General features: G+C 45.3%; 1 protein-coding gene across 1 annotated transcript; it reads left to right on the top strand.

Annotated features, from left to right (window-relative positions):
• Nucleotides 1-465: 465 nt before the first annotated feature.
• LOC133977272 (ADAMTS-like protein 2) lies at nucleotides 466-15,223 on the top strand (the record flags this gene model as incomplete). Its single annotated transcript, XM_062415370.1, has 8 exons — nucleotides 466-559; nucleotides 1,704-1,822; nucleotides 2,497-2,613; nucleotides 2,848-3,151; nucleotides 8,296-8,650; nucleotides 13,169-13,266; nucleotides 13,980-14,106; nucleotides 15,010-15,223. Coding segments are annotated over exons 1-8 (1,428 nt in total), but the record flags the coding sequence as incomplete, so codon positions are not given.
• Between the last annotated feature and the right edge of the window lie 1,497 nt (nucleotides 15,224-16,720).

Below are 16,720 nucleotides of genomic sequence, written 5' to 3'. Positions count from 1 at the left end.
AGGAAGGAAGGAAGGAAGGAAGAATACAAGGAAAGAAGGGAGGAAAGAAGGAAGGGATGAAAGAAGGAAGGAAGGGAGAAGAGGAGGAAGGAAGGAAGGAAGGAAGGAAGGAAGGGAGGAAAGAAGGAAGGAAGGTATGAAAGAAGGAAGGAAGGAAAGAAGGAATGAAGGAAGGGAGGAAGGGAGGAAAGCGAAGAAGGGAGGGAGGGAGGGAGGGAGGAAGGAAGGAAAGAAGGACAGAGGAAAGGAGGAAGGAAAGGAAGGAAGGAAAGAAGGAAGGAAGGAAAGAAAGAGAGAAGGAAGGAGGGAGAAAGGACAGACGGCAGGAAGTAAGGTAGAAAAGAAGGAACAGTCAAAACAGACGGGGTCAATTAGACCCGGGAGGACGACATGAAGGTTAAACTGTGTATCATTGCCTTTTAAAGAGTTCATGCTTAATGGCTACGATGTAAATACAATGCAGACATGATTGTGAGCCTGTGTCTCGGCCTGATTGAGCGCAGGCCTAGTGTTCTGACAGCGGCCGTATATCCCGAACAGCGTCCGCGTCACGAGCCGGGTTTGATAGATCTCTCTGCAGGATGCTGGGAACACAGAGCTCCTCACAGACCCTCGCTGTTACTCACGGAGCTTCTATCATCACATTAACCTGCAGGAGTCTTGATGATATCTGGATTGATTTCTCGTCATATGAATGAGACTGTCCTTAATGCTTAGTGAACCAAGATGCATAAACTGCAAAAAATCTTCTTATGAAGTCAATGTTTTGACTTTATTATAATTATAGTATTATTATTTTTTCACAACACAAGAAAAAGAGAACACATTCAGCTTGTATTATCTGAAATCAAGTTTTATTTGCCTTGATTCTAATGCATTAAACAGCCTAAAGGCCTGTTTATGCTCAATGCAGTGTCTGAGCCATAGACTGTATATAACCAATGGACGTAACATCCGTGACGTCACCCATTGGTTTGTGGACTGCTGCTCGGAGGCCAATAGTATCGGATCTGAGCAGCGCCATCTTGAACATTTCCGGTGCATCCTGGGAAAAATAAAAACAGGGATTCTACTTATATGGGCATCAGGAGGAGCATGAGGCGCCCTCCTGAACCTGGGAACCAATCAACCTGTCAATCACGACGTAGCCACGCCCTAATGCATACCCTGCTTTATCGTCACATATAAAATCAGGGAGGCCAAAATGTCCCAAATGAACATCATACTGCATTGAAGAAGGCTTTAAACTAGCGATTGAGACCATAAACACATTTTGAAAACATTTACCGAGGTTAGAAATCAAGTGAGAAGTTGGTGAATTCTCCATTGACTTGTATAGAGACGGAAGTCCTTTTGACACCAAAACGGTCGCCCCCTGGTGGCCCTTTGATAGAATGCAGTTTTAAGTTACTTCCACGTTGGCCTCATTTCAGAGGACCGGAACTCCCCGCCTGGTCTGAGCACAAGCATGCTTATACCAAAAATCTTCATCACGTCTTTCACATTGAGAACAAAGGCTCTGCAGGTTGTCGTGGTGCTCGGTCGTGCACAACTCTACGACCACAGGGACAGCCAAATGACTCTCAATTCATAGAGAGAGATTGCTACCACACTGGCAAAAGATGAGCTTTTTCCAGAAAGAGTGAAAAAACTTGAGAGATCATTCTTCCGTTAACACTTGTTGACTTCCTGCTTACTCACAGAATATTTCACTTGTAAGCTTTCTGGTGTTTTGGAGAAAATTGCAATGAACAACAGCCTGAATGCCTCTGTGCAAGTGCATGAGTCGCGTGTCATCTGCAGAGGCCAGTGTCTGGCGCGAGTATAAACAAAGCTGTAATGTTGTTTTTTGAAGGCAGAGACACTTATCTATAGAAGAGACATGAACCATATCTGTCCGAAAACTGCTGCATGACATCATTTTACTGTAACTTGTCTTCATGGTAACTTTGAAAACTATTCACTTGATTTTACTAAACTGGATGATTGAAGCTTCATATTAGCTTCATGTATCTACATTTTAACCATGAAGGAGGACTGTGGATTCTGTCCTCCTTCACTTTCACTGTGAGTGCGTTATGAAGAGATCTTCTAATGGTCAGCATGAAGAGGAGGAATCATTACAGCAAGACAAATAGGTTTCAGTGTTCATTTGGGTTTCTGACTGTTGTTTTAGAGCAGACTTGAAAAATGGTGAACCCGTCTTTTGAGTGCATGTAAACGTGCTGACTGAGGGATATTGATGGAAAGATGATCAATTACAGGGTCTGAAAAGTTCCACTTAGTTTAGGGGAAAAAAGGAAAGTCTGAGGCTGAGAAGGAAAGAAAGAGCAGCTGTTACCATGACAATGAGGGATGAAAGTTGTTGTGTGGACAGAATGAACTAAACTTCACCTACCATTTCTGGACAGAAATAACAGACCCTGTGTACAAAGTCTTTAATGGTAAAATTGCTTCGGTTAGTACTGATCATTGGTTTTGTTACTTACTTTAAAGGCTGTGACCCAACTTTGGGCACAGGCCGCCAACAAAGGCTCTCCAGGCATCCTGGTCCTGGGCCAGATTCTCCAGCTGTCCCCGTGTATGGCCAGTTTTCTTCGCGTCTGCCTCCAGGTCACGGCGCCAGGTGTCTCTTGGTCTGCCTCTTTTTCTTTTCCCTTGTGGATTCCAAAAGACAGCATATCTTGTGGTGCTGGATGCAGGCTAGCGAAGACTGTGACCAATCCATCTCCAGCCTCTTTGGAGGATTTCTTCCTCTGCAGGCTGCTGTTTTATTAGCTACTCTCTTTGTTGCTGTTTTTTTATTCAGCATGAACTAACCTGTCTCACTTTCCTCTCATCACTCAGGTGTGGAACCAGAACGGTCGCACGCCATACATCACCTATGAATACACCGTCCTCCGAGACTCCCTGCCCCCCGTCCCACCTCCTCCTGTCTACACTGGATCAGACACCTCAGCTGGGGAAGTCTCTGTGGAGGTGGGGGGTATGCTGGCCCCCAACAGCAGCGTTTACGACCAGACGGCTCCTGATGGCCAGTTAGAGCCTGGTGGTCCTGATGGACAGAAGGGCCAAGAGACCAATGAGGTGTATGAGGAGACGGCGGCCATCGACTGTGACCAGGACGGAGTAGCTGCACCAAAATTTACAGGTAGGGACTGTTTGTTTGTTACACTTTAGATCTGTCTGGATCTCACAAGATAATAACACTGCCATGGTTAGAAGATTAACCTTTGTGTCGTCCTCCCGGGTCAAATTGACCCCGTCTGTTTTGACTGTTCCTCCCTTCCTCCCTTCCGTCTGTCCTTCCTTCCTCCCTTCCTCCCTTCCGTCTGTCCTTCCTTCCTCCCTCCCTCCCTCCTTCTCTCTTTCTTTCCTTCCTCTTTTCCTTCTTTCCTCTGCCCTTCTTTCCTTCATTCCTCCCTTCCTCTTTTCCTTTCTCCCTTCCTCCCTCCTTCCTTCTTTCCTCCCTCCCTCCTACCTTCCTTCCTTCCTCCTTTCCTTCCTTCTTCCTCCCTTCCATCCTTCCTTCTTCCCTCCCTTCCATCCTTCTTCCTCCCTTCCATCCTTCCTTCCTCCCTCCCTTCCATCTATCTTCCTCCCTTCCTTCCTTGACTCGAGGACAACAGAAGGGTTAAGGGCTTGATTTCTACCAATGTTTCTAAAATCCTAAAAATGTATTCACTAAAGTTAGAAAGGCTGCAGCTATTGAATGCTCACCACAGTTTTCCCAGAGCCCTTCAAATAACTTGTTTTGTTTGACCAACAGACCAAAACCCAAATATAATTAGTGTACAACAATATAAAAACAGAAAGGAACAGCAAATCCTCACAGTTTTAGATTGACTTTAGATTGACTAATTGGTTAATTGGCTAATAGTCTGGCGGTACTTTAAACTACTTCCTGGAGACTTTTTCTACACTCAGACTGAAGATGAATAATGTGTTGCATGCTCGGTTCAAGGTATTCTACAATTATAAATGGACTCCAGTTATGTAGCGCTTTTTATACCTCAATGGACAAAGCTATTTACAATCTTTACCTTTCTTTCACCCATTCACACACCTTCACAAACCGATGGTGGTAGAGCTGCAATGCAAGGTGCTGGTCTATCTATCTATCTATCTATCTATCTATCTATCTATCTATCTATCTATCTATCTATCTATCTATCTATCTATCTATCTATCTATCTATCTATCTATCTATCTATCTATCTATCTATCTATCTATCTATCTACCACCTATCTATCTATCTATCTATCTATCTATCTATCTATCTATCTATCTATCTATCTATCTATCTATCTATCTATCTATCTATCTATCTATCTATCTATCTATCTATCTATCTATCTATCTATCCATCCATCCATCCATCCATCCATCCATCCATCCATCCATCCATCCATCCATCCATCCATCCATCCATCCATCCATCCATCCATCCATCCATCCATCCATCCATTGAAAAACTGCATAGGTAAAACCATAGGAAGAGGAAGGATCCCTCTTCTGGAATGGGCAGACCATGCAAACATCCGATGATGTAGATTTAAGCCACGGCCGATTTCACAAATGGAGTACAAGTTGAGATGCTTTATAATATACAGTGTACTAAATATTAGTGTTAATAGACAGACTAATGGCCCATACATGCTCAACGTACATACAAAATGTCCTTTTCAAATGATGTTACCCTCACTGCTCACATACTTCCATGCGTCCTTTAAGTTGGCATGGATGTTAACCAATACATCCACCAGGGGGCAGCACAGAGTCAAAGGTTTATGACAACAACAAACTCAAAAACAAACATGGCGACTGTTGAGGAGATATTGATAATGTTCCTCTTGCATAAAAGACAAAAACAATATGTTTAAAGTTTCTAACCAACTCGCAGAACCTTTCCTCAAAAAGTTCTGCCATTGTTATTTCTTCTTCGTGTCTCACTAGAGCTACGTATCGGGTAGTGACAGCAACACTGCCTCCCCATGGTTTCCGGTGGTACTGCTCTGTTTGGTCCGTATCCGTAAGCTTTATGGAAACGTGCAGAAATACGGACGATATGAACGCAGAGCACGGACAGAAGGCTCCGTCCGTATCCATATCCGTATTTAACGTTGAGCATAAATGGGCCTTAAGGGGATCATCTGCAGGATTTTCAAAAGAATCTGCCAACACTTGGTAATAAGAGGTCATTGATTTGATTTTCAATAAAGCCTCGGCACAAACACCAATCTAACAGTAAGACACACGATGTAGATTACAGCAAATGAAACAGTGTTGTAGTTCCTCTGAGATGCTTCTTCCATCTATTTCTGTTTGTGCCAAATAACGACATATTCCGTATGAAGCAAAGCCTGCAAAGCAACCACTCTTCTCACTGCAACATATACAGTATCCAAAGCAAACCTTTTCCACCATGGCAGTGCACTTAAGCCATCAGCGCTCTGCAACACTCTTTTATAGCATGCCATCTACCACACACACACACCGCTCACCTGAAAGCTATAAGTGGAAAGATATTAATGTAGCTGCTCACTCCCTGCTGGGTTGAACTTGGTGCTCCCTCATGGAAAGCAGTGAGATTAAAGTCTAAATGTCAAATATGACAGTGGATATGTTTTGTCAGTTGGTTGTATGTAATATGCTCAAGGCGGTGAAACAGTGGAAATCAAGAGACATATATGATATATATATATATATGTAAAGACACATGTGACAAGCTGAGAGAGAGAAATAGAGAGAGATGGAGTCAGAGAAGGGAATATAAACCTACAAATTCAGAGGATGGTTCAGTGGTCCATTGGTAGATGAGACAAAATAGGTCAGATTTTCAACCCTTGCTTTTCCTTGTGTGTGTGTCTGGTCTGTTAAAGGCTACTTTTGGGGACACATTTCAGACTTAAACCACTTAATTGGGTGATGTCTTGTCCATTTTGGGATGAAAAACATGTCCACATTTGGCAAAAAAAGTTGAATTTTGGGTCAGTGGTTAGGGTAGGGCTCCAGGAAATTAATGTAAGTCTATGTAATGTCCCCAAAAGTCTATGTGTATGTGTGTGTGTGTGTGTGTGTGTGTGTGTGTGTGTGTGTGTGTGTGTGTGTGTGTGTGTGTGTGTGTGTGTGTGATGGCCCTTTGGAGCTCTGTATTATTCATGCTGCAGACACATAAAGAGGATCAGGAGCGGATGAAAAATTCAGAGTTTCGTGGTGTGTTTCTCCTTTTAAAAATGGCTGCATCACAAACATGAGCGGTAATGGCCTTCCTGCAGGGCTCTTAGCTCGCTCAGCTGACACTAGGCCATTACACCACCGCTTTTGGGCTGGTGAGATGAGATGGAGAGTCGGATGAAAGGCTCACCATACACTTTTATACACAGGATGATGTCATACACTACACACACCACCACATGCCGAACGCTGACTGAAACTGTTTGAGCTGCAGTTTCTCTCTCTGATCATTTTCATTCATTCAATCTTTCAGAAATTTGCACAATAAGATAAGATAAATGTACAATACAGACTTACTTATCACCCACATTTCCACAAGAGCAATCTGATATCTGTTTATACACTGAATTGCCAGTTTATTAAGAACATCTGTACAACAGCCTGTGAGTAAATCCTGCTTTTGTGATTCTTGTATTGCTCAGTTTTTGAGACCTTTGTCAGATAGAAGTTGGTTTTAATCTGGTTATCTTTAACCTTCCTGTCGTCCTCCCGGGTCAAATTGACCCCGTCTGTTTTGACTGTTCCTTCTTTCCTCCCTTCCTTCCTTCTGTCCTTCTTTCCTTCCCTCCTTCCTTCCTTCTGTCCTTCTTTCCTTCCCGCCTTCCTTCCTTTTGTCGTTCTTTCCTTTCCTTCCTCCCTTACTTCTGTCCTTCTTTCTTCCCTCCCTCTTTCCTTCCTTCCTTCCTTCCTCCCGTCCTTCCTTTCCTCCCTCCCTCCTTCTCTCTTTCTTTCCTCACCCCTTCCTTCTTTCCTTCCTTCCTTCTTTCCTCCCTCCCTCCTTCCTTCATTCCTACCTTCCTCCCTTCCTTTCCTCCCTCCCTCCATCTCTCTTTCTTTCCTCCCCCTTCCTTCCTCCCTTCCTTTCTCCCTCCCTTCCTCCCTTCCTTCCTCCCTCCTTTCCTTCCTACCTTCCTTCCCTCCTTCCTTCCTTCCTCCCTCCCTCCTTCCTTCCCTTCCTTCCTTCCATCATCCCGTCTTTCTCCCTTTCTTCCTCCTTTCCTTCCTTCTTCCTCCCTTCCTAACTTCCTTCCTTGACTCAAGGACAACAGGAGGGTTAAGGCGGGGGGCTGGTGCTGGTGATCTATAGGACTGCATGACGTTGAAGTGTTCCCATTAAAAACCCTTTAACATTCAGTTTACATCCCATTTTGTTAACTCCTAAGTTACTCTTAAGTAACTTAAGGTGTTTATATGAGCAGTGAAACAGGTTTTCCTCTCTGTAATCATTCCTCATGTTCATACTGACTATTAAAAGATCTCCTTCAAATGTGCTTTCAATGGAAATGATTGCTGTTTTGATGCAGTTTGTTCTGAAATACCTTTTATTTTAGTTTAATTATTAAATATTCCATTTTTTTATTAATTTGCTTAATTTTCCTTGGGTTTTGTAAATGCAAAGACTGAACTTGAATGATTTGCAGGGCTGTTGAATCGGATCATATTAGATTGTACATATCAAGCACAGACCAGGTGGACTCAAATGCAGAGACAGAGACACAGAGACACAGTGATGAAGAGTTCTCAAGTTGTTTAATCGGCCCAAAAGTAAAAATAACAGGCAATCCAAAATACAGGGCAGAGGTACAAAATCGCTTAGGCAGAACTCGGGGTCCAAAAGACAAAACTGGTCGATAATACTAAGACAATATATAGATATGAACACTGGCAGGAAACTGACAAGACAATCTTGCACCGAAAGGAACGAGCACACCACATATATACCCTGGATAATAACGAGGCACAGGTGTAACACATTAAGGGAAGGGAGGCAAACAGGAGGGGAGGAAGCTAGACAAGACAAGGGGAAACACATCAAAATAAAACAGGAAGCAGACAAGACAAAAACCAAACCTTCAAAAATACACCACAACACAACCGGGCCCTGACAGTACAGCTCTATAATAAAGTGGTGCCTTAACCTTCAAATCAAATATTGACCAGACCACAGCTGCAAGTCACCCAATCCAAGCTGAATATGTGAATTAGTGCAAAAACACTCAAAGGTTGCTTCATAATCTGCCTCGAATAAATATGTTTGTTCCATTTTTATCCATCAGATGGAAATGGCAACCACACAGGAAGCACTGCTCACCCCGCCCCCGCCGGTGGGCCCCTGGACGCTGGACCAGACTCCCCGAACCTCATCTGGAGGGTCCTGCTGGACGGCCGGATCGGCCCAGATGAGCTGCTAATTAACATCTCGACCAATCAGCTGCTGACAGAGGGAGACAGTTTGTTCTCATCGGAGGTGGGACCAGTGGAGTTGGACCTGAGCAGCCTGGAGCGAGACGGCCTGAACGAGACGTTGGAGTTCACTCTGGGTCGCAAACGCAACGACAGCGGAGACGCTCCCTTCCTGAATAAAACAGTGCAGAGCGGTGGGAGGACGTCCAGCCGCTCCAACAGAACCAGGTAACCCAAATGAAAACCAGGTGATCAAACTAAAAAGACATAAAGTACATCATATCTGGTGTGATTTGGGCTCACAAAAAAGCCTTTTCCATTCAGTGAACTGGACACTTTTTCCCTCTAAAGACTTCCTCACAGAGACAGTAGCCAGACTAATACAGCCAGCGAGGTAGGCGGCAAGACAAAGACAACAAACACGAGGAAACAAGGTAGCGAGAACATTGCAGAAGAAGCAGAGAGAGGGACGATGAATCAGGCAGGCAGGTGCAGCAGCCAGAGAGGCAGAGAGGCAGAGAGGTATCAGGTAGAAAACAAAACATGCAGAGACGAAAGTGAGACGTTGAGAAAGTCAGAAACAAAACAAGATGAGAGGAAAGCAGGAGCGCAAAGGTGAGCGAGTAGAGGAAAGTATTGTAGCAGGAGCAGGCAGACACGAAGACAAACAACCCCGTTACAAAGACAAGAAAGACAAGGCAGATTTATGAAAGGTCAACTTCAGAAATGCAAGTAGTGAGACAGATAGGTAGAAAAACAGCTAATAGTTAGACAGACGGCAGTAGAGCAGATTGACTTGTAGCTTTTCAGGCAGCGAGGCAGGTAATACACACTGTAAAGTTATTAGGCAGGTTGACAGACAGGCAGTTGGACAGGTAGACAGGCTGTAAAACGGTGATGACAGGTAGACAGACAGTTAAGATGTTAGACAGGCAGTAAAGCAGGAAAGGCAGTATTACTGACTGCCAGTAAGGCGGTAGGCACTGTGGAGAGACAGGCAGCAAGGTAAGCAGACAGGTAGATAGACAGGCTGTAGAGAGACAGACAGGTAGATATACAGGCTGTAGAGAGACAGACAGGTAGATATACAGGCTGTAGAGAGACAGACAGGTAGATATACAAGCTGTAGAGAGACAGACAGGTAGATAGACAGGCTGTAGAGAGACAGACAGGTAGATATACAGGCTGTAGAGAGACAGACAGGTAGATATACAGGCTGTAGAGAGACAGACAGGTAGATATACAAGCTGTAGAGAGACAGACAGGTAGATATACAGGCTGTAGAGAGACAGACAGGTAGATATACAGGCTGAAAGTGAGACAGACAGGTAGATATACAGGCTGTAGAATGACAGACAGGTAGATAGACAAGCTGTAGAGAGACAGGCAGTAAGGTAAGCAGACAGGTAGATATACAGGCTGTAGAGAGACAGACAGGTAGATATACAGGCTGTACAGAGACAGACAGGTAGACTGTACACTACAGGCAGTTAGACGGGTAGATGAACAGACAGACAGACAGACAGACAGACAGACAGACAGACAGACAGACAGGTAGACAGACAGACAGACAGACAGACAGAGAGACAGAGAGACAGACAGACAGACAGACAGACAGGTAGATGAACAGACAGACAGGTAGATAGATAGACAGACAGACAGACAGACAGACAGGTAGACAGACAGACAGACAGACAGACAGACAGACAGACAGACAGACAGAGAGACAGACAGACAGACAGACAGACAGACAGGTAGATGAACAGACAGACAGGTAGATAGATAGACAGACAGACAGACAGACAGACAGACAGACAGACAGACAGACAGACAGACAGATAGACAGACAGACAGACAGACAGGTAGATAGACAGTTAGATACAAAGACAGACAGGTAGATATAAAGACAGGTAGATAGACAGACAGACAGGTAGACAGACAGACAGGTAGATATAAAGACAGGTAGAAACACAAACAGACAGACAGACAGACATGTATATAGACAGACAGGTAGATACACAGACAGACAGGTACATATACAGACAGGTAGATACACAGACAGACAGACAGACAGACAGACAGACAGACAGATAGACAGACAGACAGACAGACAGACAGACAGACAGACAGACAGACAGACAGACAGATAGACAGACAGACAGACAGGTAGACAGACAGACAGGTAGACAGACAGACAGGTAGATTCTGCATTCATGGTATTTATAATTCATGTTGACTTCGCTGCTCTGAGTCCAAACACGGCTTCAGCAGCTCTGCAGCCAGCAGCTATAAAACACACGCTGACACGCCCTTTCCTCTGAGAGACAGAGAGAGGAGAGGAAACGAGCCGAGCAGAGCAGCTCAGAGGGGGGGAGCGGGGAAATGCAGCCACACTTAGAAACAAATAATTCAAGGTATTTGCAAAAAAAAAAAAAAGAAGAAGAAAAAAGTGAAGAATATGATGCAAAGGGGAAGAGTGTTTCTCTCAGACTGGAGTCACCTCTGGGGAGAAAATAATGTGCAGGAATCAGTCTGGCTTACATGGAGAGATGCCGGCGAGGTATAACTCAAAGTGCCTGTGATTTTCAAATAAACGTCTGGCGGCTGGCGGAGGCGGAGGCAGCGGCCCGGTGTTATGACAAGAATGTGCACATGACTTTTATGTGATGTGATGAAAAAACAAAACTGCATCTGCCCGGGACGCAGGCTGTGAATCAGCTGTCACACTGTGGTCGTCTGAGGCCTGCGGAGACTCTCACTGGGTGCTTCTGGGTTATCCTTAAATATCCTTAACCCTCCTGGTGTCCTCCAGTCAAGGAAGGAAGGGAGGAAGGAAGGAAGGAAGGAAGAAAAGGAGGGAGGAAGGAAGGGAGGAAAGGGAGGAAGGAAAGGAAGGAAGGACAGAGGAAAGAAGGAAGGAAGGAAGGATGGAAGGGAGGAAGAAGGAAGGAAAGGAGGAAGGAAGGAAGGGAGGAAGGAAAGGAAGGAGGAAGGGAGGAAGGATGGAGGAAAAAAGGAAGGAAGGATAGAAGGAAAGGAAGAAGGAAAGGAGGGGGAAGGAAGGAAGGAAGGAAGAAAAGGAGGGAGGAAGGAACGGAGGAAAGGAAAGAACGAAGGGAGGAAGGAAAGGAAGAAAGGACGGAGGAAAGAAGGAAGGAAGGAACGTAGGAGGGAAGGTAGGAAAAAAGGAACGAGGGAGGGAGGAAGGAAGGAAAGAAGGAGAGAGGAAAGAAGGAAGGTAGGGGGGAGGAAAGAAAGAGAGATGGAGAAAGGAAGGAAGGAAGGAAGGAAGGTAGGAAGGAAGGAAGGAAGGAAGGAACAGTCAAAACAGACGGGGTCAATTTGACCCGGGAGGACGACAGGAAGGTTAAAGGAGTCTCTCATTAACTCATTTAACTCTTATAATGTGTCATCTCGGATACTTTAAACCACTCCTGTGCTGAGGCCTGCTCTTCATACATTAGATTAATGAGTTAATAATTCAACTACTAATCTCCAAAAGTGCAGCACAGCTCAATAAGAAGAGATCAATGTGAAGTGTATCACAATATTTATTGACGTTAACAACACGAGAATCCACCGATGTGAAGAATCCTCATAAAACACGCGGCCAGCATGAAGATAGAGAGACAGCACAGGATGTTTTCTGGTTTATTTTTATTAAGGTCTCATTTTCACAGCGGGGCTCATATTTATAACGAATGGAGTCGTCAGCACTCACGAATCAGCGTATATCACTTCTTTATTGTTGCACGGCAGCAGAAAGGACGGACTCGTTACAGATCCCTGCGCTTACTGGCACAACGGTGGGTCGACACTATTAACCAGCAGCCAGGAACCTGCAGCTGATTAAGACCAGCTGAGTCTAATCATCTCTACAGGCTTCATCAGGAGGAACTAGTTCAGGGCTGAAATGCTTCCTTTCTTTTTCCTGCTATGCAACTTTAACCTTTGTGTCGTCCGCCCGGGTCAAAGTGACCCCGTCTGTTTAGACTGTTCCTTCTTTCCTCCCTTCCTTCCTTCCTTCCTTCTGTCCTTCCTCCCTCCTTCTGTCTTTGTTTCCTTCCTTCCTCCTTTCCTTCCTTCCTTCCTTCCTTCCTTCCTTCCTTCCTTCCTTCCTTCCTTCCTTCCTTCCTTCCTTCTGTCCATCCTTCATTCTTTCCTCCCTCCCTTCCTTCCTTCCTCCCTCCCTCCTTCTATCTTTCTTTCCTCCCCCCTCCCTCTTTCCTTCCTCCCTTCCTCTTTTCCTTTCTCCCTCCCTCCTTCCTTCCTTCCTTCCATCTTTCCTTTCCTTTCCTCCCTTCCTTCCTCCCTCCCTCCTTCTCTTTCTTTCCTTCCTCTCTCTTTTCTCCCTACCTTCTTTCCTTCCTCCGTCCCCCTTTCTTCCTTCCTTCCTTCCTTCTTTCCTTCCTCCCTCCTTCTCTCTTTCTTTCCTCCCCATTACCTTCCTTCTTTCCTCTGTCCTTCTTTCCTTCCTTCCTCCCTTCCTCTTTTCCTTTCTCCCTCCCTCCTTCTTTCCTCCCTCCCTCCTTCTTTCCTTTCCTTTCCTCCCTTCCTTCCTTCCTTCCTTCCTTCCTTCCTTGACTCGAGGACAACAGGAGGGTTAAAGAATCAAATTAGCCCATTGAGAATTAACAGGATTATATAGTTTCTGTTCATTATAATCACTATATGACACACAGATAACTACTGCTGTAACTACTGTTATAACTACTGCTCAGGTGTGTGCTTGTGTGTGTGTTTCAGGGGGAATCAGAGGCAGAAGAACCTGAAGATGAGCGCTGCTGATATGTACCGCTGGAAGCTTTCCTCTCAGGAGCCGTGCAGCATGACCTGCTCCATCGGTACAAACATCATCATCATCATCATCATCATCATCATCATCATCTGCTACATGTCATCACACCTTAACCTTTGTGTCGTCCTCCCGGGTCAAATTGACCCCGTCTGTTTTGACTGTTCCTTTTTTCCTCCCTCCCTTCCTTCCTTCCTTCCTTCCTTCCTTCCTTCCATCTGTCCTTCCTCCCTCCCTCCTTCTCTCTTTCTTTCCTTCTTCTCTTTTTCCTCCTTTCCTTCCTCCATACCTCTTTCTTCCTTCCTTGTCCTTCCTTCCTCCCTCCCTTCCTTCCTTCCTTCCTTCCTTCCTTCCTTCTTCCCTCCCTCCCTCCTTCTCTCTTTCTTTCATCCCCCTACCTTCTCTCCTTTCTCCTTCTTTCCTTCCTCCCTTCCTCTTTTTCTTTCGCCCTCCTTCCCTCCTTCCTTCTTTCATCCCTCCCTCCTACGTTCCTTCCTTCCTTCTTTCCTCTGTCCTTCCTGCCTTTCCTTCCTCCCTTCATCCTTTCCTTCCTTCTTCCTCCCTCCCTGCCTCCTTTCCTTCCTTCTTCCTCCCTCCCTTCCTCCCTCCTTTCTTTCCTTCTTCCTCCCTTCCCTCCTTGAATCGAGGACAACAGGAGGGTTAAACCAAACACACTGCAGCAGTTACACACATGATGAACTGTAACTGTCACACTTGTTGGGTGAAGTTTTATATTCAGTGTTTCACTTCCTGTTGTTCCAGGAGTGTCCAAGTCCTTCGTCTCATGTGTTCGTTACGACGGCATCGAGGTGCACGACATGTACTGCGACGCTCTGACCAGACCCGAGCCGGTTCACGACTTCTGCATCGGGAGAGAGTGTCAGCCCAGGTATCACCCACGGCAACACATCTGGATACATCTGGATGACACAAATAATTCAAAGTTCTAATTAACGTGCAAGTTAATTATTTTTTTCTCTGCTGTTATTTTACACACCCTAACCTTCCTGTCGTCCTCCCGGGTCAAATTGACCCCGTCTGTTTTGACTGTTCCTTCCTCCCTTCCCCCTTTCACCCTTTCTTTCCTTCCTCTCTCTTTCCTCCCTTCCTTCTTTCCTTCCTCCCTCCTTCTTTCCTTCCTTCCTCCTTCCCTCTTTCTCGCTTTCTTTCCTCCCCCCTACCTTCCTCCTTTCCTTCTTTCCTCTGTCCTTCTTTCCTCCCTCCCTCTTACCTTCCTTCCGTCCTTCTTTCCTTCCTTCCTTCCTTCCTTCCTTCCTTCCTTCCGTCTGTCCTCCCTCCTTTCCTTCCTTTTTCCTCCCTTCCTTCCTTCTTTCCTCCCTCCCTCTTACCTTCCTTCCTCCCTTCCTTCCTTCTTCCTCCCTTCCTTCCTCCCTTCCTCCCTTCATTCCTCCCTTCCTTCCTCCCTTCCTCCCTTCCTTCCTCCCTCCCTCCTTCTTCCTCCCTTCCTTCCTCCCTCCCTCCTTCTTCCTCCCTTCCTTCCTTGACTCGAGGACAACAGGAGGGTTAATGACACTGTAATAAATCTTTTTCTTTCATTCTTTTCACCTTCTTAAGTCTTGATATTGACTCTTTTATAGAGACGTTGCTTTCTGCTGCAGCTGCTGGCAGCGTTATGTAACACAAACATGAGACTCTGATTATTGTCTAATGTGACCATAAATCTGCAAATTTCCTACAGATTTGGGGGAAACTATAAAACCTCTTTGGTGCTATAACAAAGTCAGAGATTATGTTTTGATCTGATCGGACTGGATCACGTCTCGTCTTTCAGATGGGAGGCCAGCAGCTGGAGCGAGTGCTCCAGGACCTGCGGGGAGGGTTTCCAGTTTCGGCAGGTGCGCTGTTGGAAGATGCTCTCGCCTGGCCTGGACAGCTCGGTGTACAGCGACCTCTGCACCATGACCGACCTGGAGAGACCCATGGAGAGACGGGCCTGTAAGAGCCCCGCCTGCGGCCCGCAGTGGGAGGTGGCCGAGTGGACTGAGGTATGAGACTTCTGGGTGGAAACTACAACATTTGAAGATACTCAAGCTGAATTTTTTCCTATTTTTGTTGCTCAAGAAAATAACCGTTAGTGCTTTTTTCCACGAGTTGCTGTCCGTTGGATTTATTCCTGGTTTTTAATCACCGTATTTGGATTTTTGTCCCGTTTGATTTTTTGAAACAAGGCACTTGAAACGTTCTCCCCCCATAATTCAGTAGGACTCATTTGTCTTGCAGTGCAGACATCTCTCTCTGGTTTAGCAGCTGTGGTCTGATTGTGGTCACTGATGGATTCTCCAGAGAGATTCACCAGACAACAAAAAACCCAAAACCCCTAGAGGTGATGCGGGCCAATAGGGTTTGAAAAACAACATAGAAACATCATTTAAATGTAAAACTTGCCCATAAACAGCATTTAATTCACACTAAATAAGTTGTTCAGTTTATTCTTTATGCAATCCTGAAAACTTTAAATTTATAGGATTTATATCAAACAAGAAGTAATTCATCACGGTAAAAACAACAACAACTGTTTAAATTAGCATACAGACTCATGTTTAAAGGGTTAATGGTAATATCTAGATCAGGGGTTTCAAACATGCGGCCCGCAGGCCAGAACCGGCCCGCCGATGGGTCTAATCGGCCCCACTTTCCTTCCTGTGTTCTTTTCCTTCCTTCCATCTGCCCTTCCTACCTTCCTTTTTTCCTTCCTTCCATCTGTCCTTCCTCCCTTCCATCCGTCTATCCTTCCTTCCATCTGTCCTTCCTCCCTTCCTTCCTTCTATCCTTCCTTCCATCTGTCCTTCCTCCCTTTCTTCCTTCTATCCTTCCTTCCATCTGTCTTTCCTCCCTTTCTTCCTTCTGTCCTTCCTTCCATCTGTCCTTCCTCCCTTCCTTCCTTCTGTCCTTCCTTCCTTCTGTCTGTGTTATCTTCCGTTCCTTCTTATTTCCTTCCTTCCTTCCTTCCTTCCATCTGTCCTTCCTCCCTCCCTTCCTTCCTTCATCCCTTTCTTCTGTCTGTCCACCGTTCTTTCCTTCCTTCTATCTGCCCTTTCTTCCTTCCTTCCTTTCTTCCTTCCTTCCCTCCATCTGTCCTTCCTCCCTTCCTTCCATCTGTCCTTCCTCCCTTCCTTCCTTCTATCCTTCCTTCCATCTGTCCTTCCTCCCTTCCTTCCTTCCTTCCTTCCTTCCTTCCTTCCTTCCTTCCTCCCTTTCTTCCTTCTGTCCTTCCTTCTTTCCTTCCTTCCATCTGTCTGTCCGTCCTTCCTTCCTTTCTTCCCCACTTCCTTCTGTCTGTTTTATCTTCCATACCTTCTTATTTCCTTCCTTCCTTCCATCTTTTTAATGATCCGGCCCACATGAGATCAAATTGGTCTGTATGTGGCCCTTGAATAAAAATGAGTTTGACTCTCCTGATCTAGATGTTTGAGATCAGTTTGTACATTTAAATTTGGAGATTACATGAATGATGTGTGTGATGTAGAGCTGTAATGTCTCAT

This window comes from Scomber scombrus, unplaced genomic scaffold (genome assembly GCF_963691925.1).
Source record: "Scomber scombrus unplaced genomic scaffold, fScoSco1.1 SCAFFOLD_417, whole genome shotgun sequence".
Lineage (NCBI taxonomy): Eukaryota > Metazoa > Chordata > Actinopteri > Scombriformes > Scombridae > Scomber > Scomber scombrus.
The sequence above is the reverse complement of the archived record's forward strand: the minus strand, read 5'-3'. Positions and strand labels throughout refer to the sequence as shown.